The sequence below is a fragment of the Varroa destructor genome, unplaced genomic scaffold (assembly GCF_002443255.2).
Source record: "Varroa destructor unplaced genomic scaffold, Vdes_3.0 BEIS01000002.1, whole genome shotgun sequence".
Taxonomy (NCBI): domain Eukaryota; kingdom Metazoa; phylum Arthropoda; class Arachnida; order Mesostigmata; family Varroidae; genus Varroa; species Varroa destructor.
Window position 1 is genome coordinate 12,076,822 of NW_019211455.1, and position 18,752 is coordinate 12,095,573.

The window sequence follows — 18,752 nt, forward strand, 5'->3', positions numbered from 1 at the left end:
ACCTATAGTACCTCTAGAAATACATATCTCGCCTGTGACAAGCGGTTATACCAATGAAGAGAGCATCAGTAACAGTGAACGCTGCCGCTGTACGAAACTTCGCTAAAGTCAACAAATCTGCGCTGGGAAATGGTGATGTGGGACCACTTCTTGCCGCGAGCCGTTTTCTTTGAGAAGTGAGCAAAAATCATTTTCCCGAATTCAATTGGATTGAAGCATTGCCGTATTTCCACAGCAGTCAATACATCACGGCACAGATTGGTGGCAAGCTGCATGGTGTTTTCGGTCAATTAACCAAGACATACAGAGAAGCAGATTTTTCAAACTTGACTAAGGCACCTATATCATTTCAAAATATCATATTGTACACGTATGCGTACTATATACGTAGATATGGTATGCTGACCGCTATTTGCCTGGTTCTCAATGGCTATGCATTTGCTATAGAAAAGCTTTAGTAGTTGACCCATATGGGGCGATTCTCGCATAATATGCTGTTGATGCCATCAACCGCTTCATTAAGTTCAGCCCACACCATACATGCCTATACCAAACGCTCTGACTAACTCTCTGACGGCAATCATTTGACGCTTTCTGGTTATCGTAAATACTTCAAAGAGGTCTCAAAAATGGGATACGTTCAGTCGTTCCGTAAAGAAGAGGCAGCCCTGAGCGCAGCATATCCTGGAATGTGTTCTCTGTTTACTAAAATAGAATGGCGATATTAGTCAGTAAGTCAGGAAGTAGAAGTATTATATAGTGTATTTTTCAGTAGAAATGTAATCGTCTGCAAACAATCATATGAGAAATACCAAGTTTTTTAGTATTAAATCTATATATGTTTTGGACTAGAGAAAATTACATAACAGTTATCTCAATCATACCTTGTAAACATCTACCAGATCATCACTGATGAGACCAATATATTGACATTTTAATCAACTTACAACTGTGTCATAAACACTGGACAGGAGAGCTGTCTTCTCACGATACATGGCCCAGAGAACGCATAACCTAGTCCCTAATACTTTATAGTGCATTTTGTAATGTTTCTTTGATCATTTCGTAAGCCCTTTTGGACTTATGTACCCCCATAGAAACCCATGAGGCCATCAGGGAAGACCCAGATACTAATAACTTTGATAGAGATTTATAAATTTAATGTATCCGTAATTACCTTTCTTGTTAGGATATATGTTTATGTGGTTTTACGTTGCTAATCATATAGTATTACGTGAACTTCTGCAGCTACCCATTTTGGACATTAGCATATCGCCTATTTGACATCGAACGAATAAAATTTGCCAACTTTTTATTGCATTAACATTTTTTATAAGTTTGAAAAGTGACTAAATGCTCACTTGGATGCGGTATATTTTACCACACGTAAACGCTATAGACAAGCTGATTTGGCTGTAATAGTCGTTCTCGTTTATTTGTTTCACTACATTATATATACAGATTATATACAAGAGGAGATGACATTGTTACAACAGCAACGTCTCTCACAAAATTATAGTCTCGATTTACATTGATTCATTTCCGTGATGAGCAGAGCATCAAGTAAGGCACGTTCCAACAAACGAATTACAAAGGCTCTTAGTTATAGGCTCTCTAAGTTATAAATGCACCCCACAAAAAGGTAACACGTGTCAATACGTCCATAAACTTTCATAAATGTTTGTATAGGTCAATTTCGTTTTTATGTAATGACTCAATTAGGTATGAATAATTTTCAGACATTGCATGTTTAAAATGGGAACTTTATTATATTTTTTAAATCTCTTTTTAATATGTGCAGTTTGTATGCTCGATGTCCCCGACCCTTAAAGACTATTGAGGTAATTTACGTTAATGCCACTATTTCTCAAGTGCCTTCAATGTAATTCAAACTCGCTCATTTAGTGCTGCTTGAAAATAATCCTCTGGGCTTATTCAGCATCTTCAAAAGACGCTGATGAACTAAATCTTCCGCTAGACTTGCTTTTCTAAAAAACGCAATCGTGTGAACCGCTAGTCGCAAAAACTTAATATACGCAGATATTCCATAGCTATGAAGTAACAAAAAAAAATCCGCAAAACTTTCTACGTAAATAACTGTGCTAGCTAGTGTTTTATAGATAAAGCATTCAGAAACGTTAATGTAACATCCATGAGCCATGACCTCCCATAAGTCTTTCTGTTACCCTCAAAAAAACATAACACATCATTCATATCTAAGTGGGCTGTCAATCAAACAACGTGTATATATATATATAGATGTGCTGGCTAGCCTGCATACTACTCTGTACCCCAGTCGATCGAATCATCGCAAGCCCAGCCGTAATGCGTTGACTGAGATAGACTATTGACTCCCAATCCACATCAAGAAATAATCATTGTAATATGTTGTCGAAGTCAGCCGATTTCTGACACAGAATTAAGCGAATAAAACACCTCGCGTGTCAAAAACACAGCTTGAACACAACGAAAACCGCTCAGGTTTCTCACTGGTATACAAAGCACCACTGTGTACAGTAGTGGTCGTATAAGAGTCTGCCATGTTCTAAACGTCCAGTTCAAGGAATTCTTTGGGTAAAGCGATATTCCGCTCTTGCGAATACTGCACGAGGTCTTGGTAGCGTGCGCGGATGCTGTTCAGATTTTGAGCAACCGATGAGTTCCGCTGTCGAAGAGTTTCGATCTCGTGTTCAACTTCGGCGCGTTGAGCTTCAAGGTCATCTTTTTGCTCGATACGCTTTGTGCGACAGCTGGCTGCGTAGCCGCGATTCTTTAGCGTTCGACGTCGCTGTTTCATTTTCATTATCTCGGCACGAGTCAGTCCGGCACCTGAAGTAAATAGAGATAGCGACACATGTTTTTCAGGAACTGTTTCGATGCCTTGGAAAAATTTGGTGTTCAAGTGTATCGTTATGGCATTGATCTTAAATATGAATTAATAACTATACATCTACATTAACCCAATATTTGATTAGTAAACAAATAAAATAGTCAATAAAAATAAATTTGTATTGGTAGAAGAAATTTTGATTTCGAAACAAAAACTGTGTAGTTTGCATAATGCTTGTGATTTGCTCACATAAAAAAAGTTCATATGAGTGCTCATCGACATGCTCATAACCCTAACAAAACAATATTTGAGACAAGCTTCTCGTGTTATAGTGATATTCTAAATATAACTATTATTTTAACATTAGCGAAAGCACATCTACCTACCTTTCAGTTCTTTATTGAGGTCGCGAACTGATAATGATACGAGGTCGTCGTCGCTCATGTTGATTTTGTCAGTGATAGACTTCGGCAGTTGCTCCTCAAAATCATCGCTACTTTCCGAGATATTTCGTATACGCTTCCGGCTCATACTACCACGCCTGCTCGTGCTCTCGGGCTCAATTTCATCGCCAGACCTGTCCTGGTCTCCGCTATCTGTCCGCCGTTTCATATCTGTTTTTCAGTGTGATCGTTGTGTCCGATTTTATTATGCACCTGACAACGCTTAATCTAGGTAGACTTGGTGATAATTCAAGCTCGCTCCTCCGCAGGACATTGGTATCTCATGTTATGATGCTGTTTGAGTACAGGTTTGTTAATGTTCGAAGCACAAAAGTCGGCAACTCTGCAGCCTTAATAGAATGACACCGAGTACAATTTCGAAGGAATCAACCCTTATAAAGGGCGGCAGTTACTTCGTTAAAACGACAGAGTCATAACCATAGTAGTGAATACATGTCCATCAAACTTTAATGTTACATGCTGCTTCTTAGATGGATAATTCTGCTTCGGCGAAAAAGAGCACGGCGATGCACTGGTCAAGTCACCTTCCAAATGGTCCATCGAAGCTATGGGAACAAGCCCATATACACACGCCCGTCGAGCAAAAATAGAGTTGAAATGACGAGAGCTCTCTTCTTGACTGGATCACGATTCTTTCCGCAAGTTGCTTCGCGCTTTCCGAAAAAGTTCCTTATGCAAGGAGATCTAATGACACTTGAGAAACTAATCAGCAATACTCGATATATCACCGTTATGTTTGTTACACGAACACGTAAATGTGATATACAGTTGATATGCGCTGCATACGCAGCACCACAACGAAACCAGTCAAAACAAAGGAACCCATTCAACAATAACGTCAATCTTCACAGTAATCAGCACTCGCGGGCAGCGGGTACTAGCAGCGCCATCATTCTCAATTAATAATAAAAACAAACAACCCTATATGGCCACAGAAACAAAACTACCCAACAAACGCATAAGCAGTGTGTCCCCCAAGAATACATCACATTGGCTTGCATCCCCTGAGACCAGACGACGAAAATCGCTCGATTGAGCAAGCAGGCTTCTCACTCGTTTCAAGCAACAGGCGAGGCATAGACAACCTGGCAACCAGAACGCACCGGCTGAAACATCGCTAGCAACCAAACACCACAATAACAACAACACAACAACAGCGTTTGTCGATCTGCTTGACTCTCTCACCCTCACTTTGTTATTGTTCTTGTTGTTGAACCCAAAAAGATCAGCCTCGAAGTGGTGCTTAAATGGGTAGCGCCTTGTGCTTACTAAACTTAGTGGTTGAACATTCGTAAGTTTTAAAGCAGGAAATAAACAGGGGATTGTTCTTTTGTTTGTTTTTTCTTCGTTCATTGGTTTATAATAAATTTGTAACGGACGTTACGTCGATACGACTTACACAATTCTTCTTGCTAAATTACCTATTTAAAATTGTAATTATTATTTATTTCTGATAGTGATTTCCCATCGGCCGATCAGCTGGCAGAGAGAACCCACCGCTAGCAACTCACTCGCCAGCACCGTTGTCAGCCGCTTACTGTTTGATCGACCGGATGAGGACTAGTAGCGCTGTGCTGTGCGTCTGCCTTCGAATAAAATTAGTCGGAGACAACGAATGTAGCCACTGCTATCGCAAAGTAGTGACAGGCGCGCGGCAGCGCAGTCACCTACATCTGATTACGTTGTAAACAGTATCCGTACAAAAGTTTTTATCGACGACAATCAGTTACTCTGTCACGGCAGTGGTAAAAGTCTTTTCCATTCCTGCAGTTCGTCGAACGGAAAAGCAAAAGAAAAGGCCCACTCGAAAAGCTGCGCCACTCTATCCTTAAAATATTTAAAACGCTTTGAAATTTTCCAACTGTCTGTCCGTGACAACTGGAGTAATTTGAACCGACTGATCAACTACCTGGTCCCCATTTTTTATATATATAAAGGGAGAAAAAAATGTACAGCAATAAATAAGTACGATAAATCTTTATATGCACATAAACACTTACCCGCTCGTGGAAAATGAAGCGCTGTTGTATTTCAGTAGAAGTTTGCGAGCAGTGCATTCATGTGATACCCCTTTTCAGTATGTGTGGGCTTCCGCTGTGTATTTCTCTATCACAGGTCGTAGGTTGGCTCACAAAATACACAATGAAGCAGCGATTCTTCCTCTCGTTATTCGCTCACATGGACACGCACACACGCGATTTTGGTTTTTCTCTTTTTTTTTTTCTTTTTAGAACTACGTTTGCGTTTCGCACTGCAGCATACTCATATGCGATGTACACGCTAAACACTGCCCTTTTCCATCCACGCCTGTGGGCGATGTAATTATCGTAAGAACCAGCCGCCCCGCTGCTGCTTGTTCACTCGCTCTCACGCGGCGTATCCATGGTCCGCCCTTCGAGGGGCGCCGTCAGGTTTGGCGGTAAAATTCAAATCCCGTTGCGCGTTTATGCCCGCATTTGGCCAACGGTTGTTACTCCGTTGACTTGTGAGCCTTGTGGGTACTTCGACCTCGACGGGCAAACGGCTGATGGCCCAAAAATCGCATGAAGGCTGCGGCGTGCAAAAGGATGACAACTTGTTCCGATAAACACGTACGTCATTTTATTTTTAAGGCTACCTTCGTTACGGTGCTACGGTGCTCCAAGTGAGGGAGCGAGGGGGGTTCCTACTAAGTGTGTGTTTTGATACCGGCGAGACACTGGCAGTCGTCGGTGGTGCTCTGGAAAGCAGGTCCGATTACGGCCAAATACTCCTCTCTGATCTGAGAACTCCGCGGGGACGTTAGTTGGCTCCAAAATAGTACAGCAGAAGCAGCTATAGTTGCATTGAAGGTCTAGGAGATTGAGAACGACGGCTCTGACTCATTACAGATAAAATTTGTTTGTCTTATTTAGTTCACTTAGCTTTAAACGGCTGACCGCTTCAGAAAATACTCACGGTTGTAGTAGCATCAAACATATAACATAGTCGGAACAAAGCAGTTAATGCTCACTGGAAGAAACCGGCAAGGTGCAAATTATACCAAAGTTTTATATGAGCATAAGGGTACTATTAAAGAAAAAGCGTGGGAGGACAGCTACGGACAGTGGACTAGTAACGAACGTGTCACGCAAACAGAGTGTGTATGGTGTGATAAATTAATCAGATCGATACAGACAATTTCAAATGAGCTTTGTCAGCTAACCGTTCATAAACGAGCAAAAACCTTGAGCGCGCGGTGGACAGTCAGGATATTGTCGTGCCGCGTTGGGTGCTAATGGAACTATGTGCAGATATAGACTCACCCACAGTACCGCATTCCGCATGAATATTGGATTGATGTCAAGGTGGAACGTATGGTTTTGTTTGGTGGTAGTTGTAGCACATTGTGCTGTGCGGTCGGAGCATAATAGCTTACGCAAATTAGAAGTTCCTGCAGAACATTTGCCTCTATGGGCCGCTCTTAATCAGAGTCTGTTAGATGAGTGCGTAAGAGACAAGGTTTGCCAGGTAAGCACTAGAGCCATATATGACATAATTTGTATAAATAAGCGAAATAATAATAAGCTAAGTATAAATATATATGAAGTCCAAAATGCATGTACGTTTTTTTGTTAATAATCGTAACAATGCACTTGTAGATCAGGCGTAACACGAAAAAGCGGACCAGCGCTCAGTTAAATAACTCAGTTTTATCCAATAAGATTTTCCTATGAGCAAAAAAATCTCACACAATTTACTGATACGTCATTTATTGTACAGTCATTGTCCTGCTCCTTGAATATTTCTCTCGCTTGATATAACCGCTTAAACATTATGAGAAGTGCGATAGCCATTCTTTCGGTTGAATTCTTTATTACAATGTTCGTGTTACTATCAGGCGAGTTCCGGCGACGCAAATTTTTAGCAGCGATATATGCAAAAAATAATTGACTAATAAAACTAATTAACAAATAAATCTCTCTTTTTTTCCTAGGCCAATCTCAAACAAAATAAATGCTGGGGTTACGAAGAGAAATATCGTTGCACCTCAGATAATCGTTACCATTCGCCTACCTGTGATGGGTCTGACCAGGGTTGGACTCGTGGGGGTGGTCGAGCAGCACAGGAGCGTGAGTTCTACGACACTGCTGATTTCGGATATATCGCCAAACGTCTACAAGAGATGGCCATTGTTTGTAGAGGAACAAGAATGGTTCGCTCATTTTTTGTTTTTTATAGGCTATGCTGCATGATTTGTACCGGCTACTAGATTTTCTAAATCGCGCATTTTTGAAAATTCAATCATTCGTTGTCTAGCGAGGTTCTCACGTGTATATACGTCTCCGGAATGCCATATTTCCAGGGAGATAGCGTTCTTGAATGTGTGGACCATGCGCGCCTTTGTCGTGCCCAGAATATCTTTATGGATTTCTCCAAACTCAAAGAATTAACGGGGCCAATCAAATATCGTGACGATGTCCTAGGACCTGGTCTTATTGGGGGCCACTGCAGGCTCAAAGTGGATCTGCTACGGTCTCTAGGACAACATAAAAGCCCCTTGCAGTCCTGGTTTGCTGAAATTGAACACTTCACCGGTAGGCATGTGGGGACAAGGCTGGAATAGCAGTTAATACAGTAAACACAGTGTACTTCTTTAAGGCAAAAAACACTATAGCGCAAAATTCTAAATCCTAATTCATTTTAGTTATTAAACTAGATATTTCATCTAGTATTTGTACTTCAGTTTTTCAAATCAAAAGCGCCAATGTGATTTTTATTTCCTAATATTTTACATTTTTACTACAGTGCTCCCACAGCGGCTGACCGTCGACGAGTGTGGAGAAGTCATTGAGGAACCAACTATGTTGGTGAAGCTGGACGCCACAGTAAATATGTATCATCACTTTTGCGACTTCGTTAATCTTTATGCTACTCTGCACTTCAATCAAACAGCTTTCCAAAACATCAACGTTATCGTATGGGATGGTGTACGTTAATAACCACATTAGATGCAAAATATTTTATTTCGTTTCCTAAATTATTTTTGGCAAAGATTAACTGTATTGTCTTGCTATATAATCTAGTGTTACGCGAAAAATTTTGACAATGACCACAAAATAGTTATGTTTTGTTCCAACGACATTGACGAGCTGAATCCGTGTAGATATACGTAGTAGATACGAATACCTTAATTAATGATCGAAGAATTTTGAAACAGAATTGAATGCAATCTGAAGCTGGCGATCCGAGTCAGAGTCAACGTCGGCAATGTCGTGTTGTCGTTAGAGAAATTGCCCCTGTCAGATTGGGGCGGATAAGAAGTCAACTATGGATTGAACCGATATCATCATTTCAACGTTCTCTTTACGCTGCCAGCTTAGCCAAGAGGATAGACGTTCATTCAGTTGGTCTTCTTATTTTGCTCTACTCATGTAGAATTAATGCTTCGAGTTCTTACACCTAGTAGTGGCATTAAGCATTGCTTCAGTAGGCCGGCTTCTTTCAGTAGGAAACGAAGTCTGTCTCGGCCTTGTTTTGAACTTAGATTTCTTTACGTATTTCTAAATTTACTAAGCAAATGTGTTACTACTGCTCCATCACGGGGCTTTGTTCCACTCACATGAACATAGCAAAGTTTAAGGGTTTAAGGGTTAATGTATAATCTATAGAATCTTCGTTTTTTATTAAGTATCCATACCGGAGCAACTTTGGAGCTATGTGGCGCATAATTACGGATCGTCCGCTTCGTCACATCGGCGAGTTCAAGAATAAGGGCAAAGTGTGCTTCAGTAATCTCCTCCTCCCGTTTTTGCCCCGGATGATATTTGGACTGTACTATAACATGCCGCTTATACCTGGGTGTCAAGGCAGTGGCCTGATGAAGGCTTTCAGGTAAGCAGTCTGTTATGATCTAAAAGGTACGTATCGTAGTCTATGTTAAACTTACTATATAGATATGATTAAACAATGAACAGTTCCATGTTGTACATTTCTGCGATTGGATTGATTGAAGTAGTTTTACGCTCGCAATATTTTTGAAGTGTAGAAAGCACTTCGAAATGAAAATTTATTCATTACTGTGTTGCTCAATGACATTACTAAAATTCAACGAGTGTTTGTAACGTTCCTATAGGAAAGAGTTAACAATTTTAGAGCAGATCGAGTGGAGTCGATTTAGCAATTCATTTTCGCTCCCACACATAGCGGAGAGCCCCTAGTCATATAAAGGTGAACGCAGACCAAAGTGTGAACAATATTGCGATTGAAATGAAGTAAAAAAAATATACTGACTGAAAAATATAAAATTGGGACTTCTTTCACAATGCAGGGAGCATACGCTCCACCGTCTAAACATCCCTGTCGAAAGGCCGTCTGGTGACCTACGGGTTACTTTTCTGTCGCGATCTACCAACACCAGGCGAGTTCTTAATCAAGATGAACTTATGGAGGAACTCAACAAAGTCGAAGGTGTGCAGGCAACAAAAATTGACTTCAATTTTAAAATGGACTTTATCGCGCAGATAAATGTTAGTATCGTCGACGAGAAAACCAGCAGGTAGCAGTGGCTTTGCATTGTGATATAAATATGAATACTATTGTTAAATTGGTAATCATTCTTTATACTTAAAGGCGTGTCGTATAGACTACTCTTTATCGAGCTGCCGTTTTGGCACCTATTTAAATGATATACCGATTATAAACAAACGACTAGTAAAAGCTGATGAATCTCTTATCATGACTGAATTGATATTTGCCTGAGTAGTTTATTAAAAGAGAGCGGCTTTAGGCCTAATAGACAAGATTCCATATATAGCTACCGTTATATATGTGCTACAGTTTGCTGATTTGTTCGATATGAGGACCAGCAAAATATAGCTTGTTATTTATCATGACTCTGCTGGTCGATATGTGGTAATTTTGTAAGTTTTTATATTCATATTTCAGATCAGCGCAAATACTGACTTATTAATAGGCGTACACGGTGCGGGGCTAACTCACACGTTATTCCTGCCGGAATGGGCTGCAGTTTTTGAGCTGTATAACTGCGGAGATCCAAATTGCTACCTCGATCTTGCTAGGCTTGCTGGCAAAAGGTTTCTATCGATATAACTTATTTGGCTGGCCGACGCTTTGTTTTACAATTGTGATAGATTTCATCCCACAAATCTTCTCATAATAGTAATAGTTATTACTATACTGGTAAAGTGCAATCAAGTTCGAAAATATTACATATAGCATTCGAAGTGCACGATGAGACGTATATATTTTGAAGAGGTCTTTAAAGAGGAATTTTATGCCGATGCCACCAAGGAATTTTACTCTCACTTTGCAGGTACTTCACATGGGAGAAACGCAACACATTAGAGGCAGTCGCCAATCCCAAAGGGCAGCATGCCGCGCATGAGAAATTTGCCAATTACCGATTCGATGTGAATGAATTTATCCGCATTGTTCGAAAAGCGGTGGCCCAGGTGAACGAACAACTGAAGGCACACACGTATCTTGGCCACAAGCGACCAGTTCACGACGAGATGTAGTCAACACTGCACAAAAAGTAGATACGATTCTTGTGTAGCTTGAGTGCGCTATAAAATTCGGAGAGCGCGTTAGAACAAATGTGTAAAATATGCCTGCAGTAGTATATTAACTACGTACGTAGGGTGCCACAGGGTGAGAAACTACATTACATTAGGCTTGCTTTTAATAACAATGGAATAACAACTTCAAACAATTAGATGGATTTCGCAAAGATGCTGAATTAAAAAAAATTATATTTAGCGCTTATTCACCAAACATAAGACTGTATGACTCTTCATTTGAAGATCACGTTTCGAGGGCGTGATAGAGAAACTATGACAGGCAAGGTGTGACTTTTTTATGTTTAGCCGACCTTTGGCCTGAAGTGGTCTGTGGCTCTCGACTACTTTAATTCTCTTGACTTACTACATAACTTATGGGTCATATAAAAAATGTTGTGGCTGTTCTTAGTTTGACGGATTTATACATACCCGGTTAACGCTCATTTTGCAAATTGATTGTGGTGTAGGTGCTCATAATTTTTGCCTTGTCTCTTGAAATGAAATTCATGCCAACGTTTTTATAGCGTCCTCGATTACCTGCTTATTTTCCTTTTAGAAAGGAATACAAAAGGTAGACATTGAAAAAAGTTTGTTCGTTCATTATATCTTTAACAAGACTTCATTTAATCGCAATATGTGGTAATAATGGAGCACACTAGACGCGCATGCATACGGCTCATTCTCACTTTTTTTATAACAAAAGTACGAACCAATTACATTGTTCAACAACGCGAGCATATTTTCAAGTGAAGCCAGTTTCAAGTTAAACGTGTTTGATTTGCCTTTTTTGACATGTGGTTTCAAACAATATGTTTAATTGACTTTTTAAAGAAGGGTACGTTTTAATAAGTATATTTCGCGAACAGACTTCCCAGTATTAGGATTGTGTGATTAGTTATTAGGATTGCAGTAATTAAGTTACATATCATTTCATACGTATAATTGAATTTTATCATTTTGACGAATCATTATATATAGTATTGCTCTTTATTTATTCGCTTTATTACGCATTAGACTAAGCCAAATTCATCAATAAGCTATTTGCGTATTTGAGTGATGTCTTGTCATAAAAAGTTGCAGTAACAATTTTTTTGATACTCATGTTTTTTCAAAATTCGTTATTATGCGGGTAATATTAGTATTACATTCAACATAAACTGTTCTCAAACTCGAATCTGCTAACTCTGACTTATTTGACATGCCATGAAACAACGGCATCGAAGTCTTTTTGTGATATATATATATCACATCTATCCATATACATTTTTCACAAGAGCTACAGAAGTAGTGTGAATATTAAGAATATAAAGTAAAATTAGAAGAGGTTGCACCCGGCAGTCTTTTTTGTTGTGTGTTCAATACCAACGCAGTACGAACTACTACTATTCATGTCTTTCGCGTCTTTCATGCCTCAGTGATTTTTATAGATACAGTCGACTTGGTCGGTGTCTCGTAAATGTACAAGAGCGAAGTTTTTGACTCTTGGCGGTCATCATGTCGATGTGTGCGGTTTCAAAATAGACCTCATCGTCAAAGGGATGAACAGACAGGCGCCATCATCGGGAACTAGATCAAAAGAATGATTTGTTTAGCACCGATTAAGCGAAAGCTAGACTACATAATACATGTTACAGGCAGTGGCGTTAAAAATATGCAATTTGCGGTACGTGGGACTACGTATTGCGCATTGTTAGATAAAAACAATTTCTATTGCATTTCCTGTTTGTATATAAATCAATTAAATGATGATAACGTCTTCCAGATAGAACCGCACAGATAGGAAGGACACAAATTCCGATTGCTATAAGAATGAAAAGTCGGGTCGATCTAACAGCGCATCCAACACCACAACAAAAGATACATAGTAGGCTAGAACGATCTGAATGAAGCTAGAACGCAGTAAGTTAAGCATGAAGAATCTGCTAATGCCGCTGGCTTTTGAAAAATATTTCTCATTTAGCTCTTAAGTTTGGGCCTCCACAAATAAAAATCTGACTGAACTAGAACTTATTAAATCTGGCTGCTGATATTAAATTTAAATAAATAAATAAATAAATTTCTTTATTAAGACGGTGTTAATGTTAAACCGAATGCTTAGTAAAAAAAAGTACAAACGACGACAGCATTATATGACTCAGTCGGGGTAGTGGATCCGTTATCGAGGCGGTTGCCTGAACCTAGTCGCAAGCTTGTCTTTATCTAAAGAAGTCTGCGTGTTCCGGATAGTTTTTGGAAGTAGTCTACACAATCTGAAATAACGAATCTGTTTGTTGTGGAAAAGTGTTCGATAAATCATGAAATGACCCGGGTACGACTCAGTTAACCAGCTTATCGGCAACTATCCATCTAGTTTGATCTGATGTTACAATTGCTAAAAATTAAACACACTAATTTGATTTCGAAGTTGAGCAGTGGTACTTAACGTTAGCTAGCTGATTCAAGATCAAAACACGTTTGTGCGCGGCGATTTGATGTCGTGAGGGGCTGCTTAGAAAAGAAACCCACGGCAGTTTTGGCTCATGTGACTTTTTGAATCCAGATAACTTGTAATTTAGTGCAACTGTAGGCTGGGACACTGTCTGAATACACGAGTAACACTGAATGGTTAGTTAGCGGCAAACAAACCGTATATATTAAAGACGCAATCAAGGAAAAGGAAAAGCAGTAGCAGCAAAACTAATAGGGATAGCGAGAAAGCAATGTGTTATAGAAATAACATTGGCAAACACCGGTCATACTAATAAGTCTTTCTTTTTAATAATCTATTGCTGTTTTTGCGGATGCTCGAAACCTGAAATCAGGAGCTGAAAAACTTCAAGATGTCAAACAGCTCCTGGGCTCTACTGTAGGGAGAATAATAAAAATGGTAGAACCATTTTTCTCGTCCATAAATTAATTCGTACAACTCCGTTTCTAATCTTCAAACAAACACCAATGATAGCGCTGATTAAAGTCGCAAGCATCAAGCAAGTATATTAGTTGATTTAAATGATGGGAAGTGTACGCAAGCTTAAATTCATTGATTCTTACTGTCCATAGTATTAAGCATTATGACTAGTAGAGACAACGACTCAGATGGAGTGTGGAGACAACGTCGAATGCTCGCAACTGTAAGCTTCGGCCCAGTTGCCGGTTTGTTCATGTACCACAAGGCGTGTACAAGAATTAATGGAGTCCTTCACTCGTATATTATAATAAAGTCTTTATTACTACGGTATTATTGCTACTGTTTTTCTAGAAATAAGTAAGTCGAACAGAACAACATGTTCTGTCAGCGTACGCTCAAGAAAAAGAGCGCGAAGAACAAGCAAGTAATAGACTTTAATTGCATTGTATCGGGTTTTCATTAACAGCAGCAAAATTACATTCACCTGCATGAGACGTTGCAGGTCGGCGAGATTGTAACCGTCTATGGTTTCGCGAAATGCTTTTCTACTGATTTATCCTTTATGGGAAGCAACGATCTATTACAAAATTGGCAATTTCAGCCGTTACATCCATTGAAAGAGTGGTGTTAACATGGACTTCTTCACTGTTAATTTTACTTTTCTAGTAGCTAAGTCCTACCCGTTTGGCTCTTTTCGTGCATAATATTTTTTCTAAGCCAAGCTGCCAGAGAAAATGAGTGACATTCCATTCTCTCAAGCATGTCTTAGAGAAGCTGTATCCAATCGCCATTATTATCAGAACAAATGATACGTTTTAAAATGCGTATACTCTTGTTATTATTCTTCTGTGTTGAATCTTCCATAAGAGAAAGCCATTTTTCAAAGTCGAAACGCGAATTATCAATCATAACGACATTTTCCTTTCTCCTGTTCAGAACTTCTGAGTGCGGTCATGATACGCGGTTTTGCAACCATAGGCCAAAAGTAGATAAGCGACTTCATCTATAATTTCCAACTTGACAAGCGAAACACACTCAGAGTCCTGTCTGTTTATCTCCGAAGATATAATAATTTAAATTAGGCAATGTGTTTTATGAAAATTAATCTTAATTTTAAAGATAAATACAAGCTAACTTGACTCTACGTGAGAATAGGTGAACATATATGGTCTATATAAATAATAGGCTGTATGAAAAGCGCCTTGTCTAACGCGGTGGTAATCCAACAGGGTTGGTTTAGGTCAAATCCGGCTTGCCCCACTCCTTTTAAACAGTCTGCAGCATTATTAATTGAAGTTGCCGAACTGCTGGTGTGACGTATAAGAAAGAAAGCGAAAATTAGTTGATAGCGTTCTCGGCGGAGCAAAATCCGCCCGTCGGGGCCGAGTCTCATACTCATCGGTCCATGATAGACAAACATTGCCCTGTCGGGCTCAGTCGCCCGTAAACAACATTGCTCAAACTTCTTAAAAAAGCGCGTAAAAAGTGTGATCCTCTACCCTTCCAGCCTGTGGCATTGGCAATTTCAGTTTACTAAAAAAACTGAAAAAAAGAACGCCTAGAAATACGATTGCTTTTTGTCTACAAAAGACCGCGCCTAACAAGCGTGCTGTTTGTTACTTAGAAAAATATACATCAAAAGGCCACACATAAAAGATCTATAGATACACAAAAATGCATCGAAACCTGTACAGTTCTAGGTCTGTTTGTGCTTCTCATAGCTAGCAAAAGGACTCGAAGAGATAAGTTAATCCAGCAATGGAAATCTATTCCCTTAACAACGACAAAGTGGATTAGTACCTTGATTTCCAGAGGAGCTTTACTCACAGTCCGTTATTAAAATGTAATAATTACAACCGTACATACAAATTGAAACATCTATTAGTTGCTGGCAACTACTTTACTGGAATTTATTTAGGATATTTAAATATTATAATATTTAATATTTAAATTCGTAATACAGAAATAGCACTATTGCATTTTGAGATGCACACCTGCAAACTAATAGATGAAACTGACTGCGTAGCAAGTTCAGGGTTAAGTGTCCAGTGAGTTAACATACCGATAAAATGGAGCGTGACACAAACGGCAGCATTAGACCCATAATTTATTTTACTTGTTCAGCTTTATTCATTCACCTAACGTTGACGCCGATTTCAAGCATTTAACTTATATAACCTAGCGGTTGAACCCAGATAAACGTAAAGGAAAAAAATAGTAAAACCATCTGCCCCGAGTCTACATATAGAATATATGCCAAAAGTTATAGCGGGACTATTCCTTTGATCTAGATTTGAACTAGATTTACTCATTTCAGTAGGAAAGGGCCAAAGTTTGTCTGCTAGGCTAAAGGGGGGGGAATAGAATGGGGTTAATATAGGGACAATACAGGAACTGCAAATAAAGTACGTGACTAGAAAAGGCCAAATTATACAACAGATGTTTTAGCATGATTCCTAAAATGTGCTTTTGTAACTTGGAAACGATTAAAAGGAAAATATACTTAAATGTTTTTTTTTAATTATTATTTTCTGGTTGATATTTGGGAGCGAGGGCGACCTCCAAACCTAAAGTCGTGGGAGGCATATAACACTGTTACTTTTTTAGCTGTACGTATAATGAAATCTGTAATTACACATTATATAAGTAACGGTTTTACTAGTATATTAAATAATGTTCACAATACGTTATAACGAGTTCTTGGTAAAGGCGATTAGAATTTAAACCTAATCAAAATTATGACTAAAAGGGAGCTCTTTGCTCCTCCATTGCGATCTCGATAGAAAAAGACGACTCAATTTTTTCAGGTGGTATATTTCTCCTATCTTATTGAGTCCCCAACAAAAGAATTTTGACTTCACTTTTACCATTGTATATCACGCTAATAGTTGATCCTCGTGCACTTCAGTAACTTTTACAACAAATGTGACCTATCATACGAACACACATTATACATCATATTTACTATACGTATACTGCTGTATATATTGTAAGGCTGTAAATGATTACGACACTTTCCATAAAAAACTAAAATTAACTAATGGTTGTTTCGAACTTTTACGTCTGCTAGTGCTGTTAGGCAGCTTCTCATACTGGTATAACCGACTGCAGATCAGCGACAAATAAGCCTAAGTATCACTCTACGTTCAGTTCAAAAGGACTGGATTGGTTTACAGGGAAACGTCCACTGCCTTCTACAGATCCATTACTAGTGATTTGCCGTATTTTTCCCTAATTTATTAGATACCCGTTACAAATAGCGATGACAATGGAGATGTATATTGCCACAAACAACACAAACTTTGCTAGTCTTTAGTTTGTTACCACATCAGAAAGACTTCTGAGAGATATGCGACCCTACAGACTGTATTTGTGCATGGCGCAGTTACTTCATCGGATAGGCTCCGTGAGGGGATCCAGAGCGATTACACATGTCTACAGTGTAATATGAGTATTGATTTAGAGTGTGTCTCGTTAAACTATCTAATGGCAGCAGAACTCAGGGTGACATTATAACTTCCGTGGTTGGAAGCATACAAACGATGCGTTCCTGCAAGCTACGTATAGGACTAAATAATTATAGTTAAAGTATAAGTTTTTCAGACCATTGTTGCAGTCTGGACAGTAAAGTCTTTAGTAAAGGACTGCTAATTCAAGCTGTGAAATTTGAATTTAATAAAAAAAGACTTCTATAATTTCGTTAGAGCTTCACGCATATGGTTGAGTACTGTTGAAATAGACGATCATTCAGCCAATACCGCAATTAACGCACACGAATTGGCTACTTGCATAGAAACCATAGTCAAATCAACGTTGGAAACGTATATAATCGATTGATAGAGGAGATCGCTACGTGAAAACGTAAATGTGTTTCACAGATGCTTTTCCGCTTTTATACAAAACAAGAGTTGGCTAACAGGCTGGCGTGTCTGTTAAATTATAACAAGGAATCTTAGAACCGTACAATTTTAATTAAAAAATGCGATACTACGTTATGTTACAATAAAGCAAATAATGTACGAACCCCTATTGAATTGGTAAAACAGTTAGTCGGCATGTATGAGCATAGTATACAGCAATTTAAACTCTCAATCAATATACTGCAGCAGCACTGTACAAATATAGAGATAATATTAACCAAAAAATGTTCACTAAATTGCACATCTGTATCGATCTAGGGTTTAGAATCTGCCTCTTTGAAATAAAAATACTTGGCAATACAATAATTTGTAATGCGACGAATTACTCAATTATGTTGTTAAGTATATTATTAATATATATATATATATATATTACCATGCCTTCCACACTGCATATACGTAGGTTTTTCGGTGCTCTATCGGATGTTTGAAAGAAAAGCTTAATGAAGCTCTACAATCCTTTGTAGTAGCCTTATCCAAACCTATGAACCTACTGGACACCGCTGGAGCACCAGTTGCGGAAGTTACGTCTACGGGCAAATAGCCCCACTTGAACGAGCAGAAACTCATATCACGATGAAGGTCTCACTGATGAGCTTAGTAGGTTCTTTCCGATATTAGAGACCAGAATAATAGAGACCGCTTTGTACGCTGGAAAAGCCTTGTTGAGCGCTATAGTTTCCCAATATAAAAAAGTTCTGACAGCGCTTTTTTTACGACATGCATGATACTAGATATGAAAATGATAGGTTTCGTTTTTCTAAGAGGCTCGTACAGCCAGGATTGGGCACATAGATACGGTTGTACTGAGTTAGGGTTTATGTGCAGGACTTGCCAACGGGCTGCGGCTTAAAAGGCCTCATCACGATGTTCCTAAGTTGCGAAGACCTATGAGGCCTTCGGCTCAAAATGACTTACTAAGCCTTGGCCATTTTTAGGAAATAAATGAATGAATATGTGCACAAACCGTACTTAATTGCACCCATTGCATTGATGAACCATAAGGCCTAGGCAAACTACGAATATATCACAACTTTACTTTCACAATAAGAACAAATTAATTAAAACCCGTATAGCAGTGCTATAAAAATGCAATGCTATTTAAAAGAG

The 18,752-nt window shown here is 38.9% G+C and overlaps 2 protein-coding genes across 7 annotated transcripts; one reads left to right on the top strand and one right to left on the bottom strand.

Moving 5' to 3' along the window:
* Nucleotides 1–1,408: 1,408 nt before the first annotated feature.
* LOC111244266 (transcription factor MafK-like) lies at nt 1,409–5,627 on the bottom strand. 5 transcript variants are annotated; one of them, XM_022791164.2, is made up of 3 exons: nt 5,295–5,627; nt 3,217–3,444; nt 1,409–2,829 (listed from the first exon to the last, which is right to left on the bottom strand). In XM_022791164.2, the coding sequence occupies exons 2-3, from the start codon at nt 3,440–3,442 to the stop codon at nt 2,546–2,548; spliced, it is 510 nt and encodes a 169-aa protein (XP_022646899.1). In that variant the 5' UTR covers nt 3,443–3,444; nt 5,295–5,627; the 3' UTR covers nt 1,409–2,545. The 5 variants fall into 5 exon arrangements, with proteins under 5 accessions (XP_022646899.1, XP_022646898.1, XP_022646897.1 ...); XM_022791163.2 differs by having other exon boundaries at nt 3,217–3,567; nt 5,295–5,623; XM_022791162.2 differs by having other exon boundaries at nt 3,217–3,963; nt 5,295–5,623.
* A 66-nt stretch (nt 5,628–5,693) lies between these two features.
* Nucleotides 5,694–17,967, top strand: LOC111245141 (EGF domain-specific O-linked N-acetylglucosamine transferase-like). 2 transcript variants are annotated; one of them, XM_022793086.2, is made up of 8 exons: nt 5,694–5,885; nt 7,250–7,468; nt 7,619–7,850; nt 8,062–8,243; nt 8,945–9,147; nt 9,584–9,782; nt 10,201–10,349; nt 10,589–17,967. In XM_022793086.2, exons 1-8 carry the CDS (start codon nt 5,838–5,840, stop codon nt 10,791–10,793), a joined length of 1,437 nt encoding a protein of 478 aa, XP_022648821.1. In that variant the 5' UTR covers nt 5,694–5,837; the 3' UTR covers nt 10,794–17,967. The 2 variants fall into 2 exon arrangements, with proteins under 2 accessions (XP_022648821.1, XP_022648820.1); XM_022793085.2 differs by having other exon boundaries at nt 5,818–6,783.
* Nucleotides 17,968–18,752: the final 785 nt, after the last annotated feature.

Bases quoted from the DNA above. Each gene is read 5' to 3' on its own strand.
- LOC111244266 (XM_022791164.2), bottom strand. From the start codon at position 3,442: ATGAAACGGCGGACAGATAGCGGAGACCAGGACAGGTCTGGCGATGAA. The intron at 2,830-3,216 runs GTAGGTAGATGT...TATTTACTTCAG, and splicing joins CCTCAATAAAGAACTGAAAG to GTGCCGGACTGACTCGTGCC.
- LOC111245141 (XM_022793085.2), top strand. From the start codon at position 6,559: ATGTGCAGATATAGACTCACCCACAGTACCGCATTCCGCATGAATATT. The intron at 8,244-8,944 runs GTACGTTAATAA...TTTTTTATTAAG, and splicing joins ACGTTATCGTATGGGATGGT to TATCCATACCGGAGCAACTT. The intron at 9,783-10,200 runs GTTAGTATCGTC...TTCATATTTCAG, and splicing joins ACTTTATCGCGCAGATAAAT to ATCAGCGCAAATACTGACTT.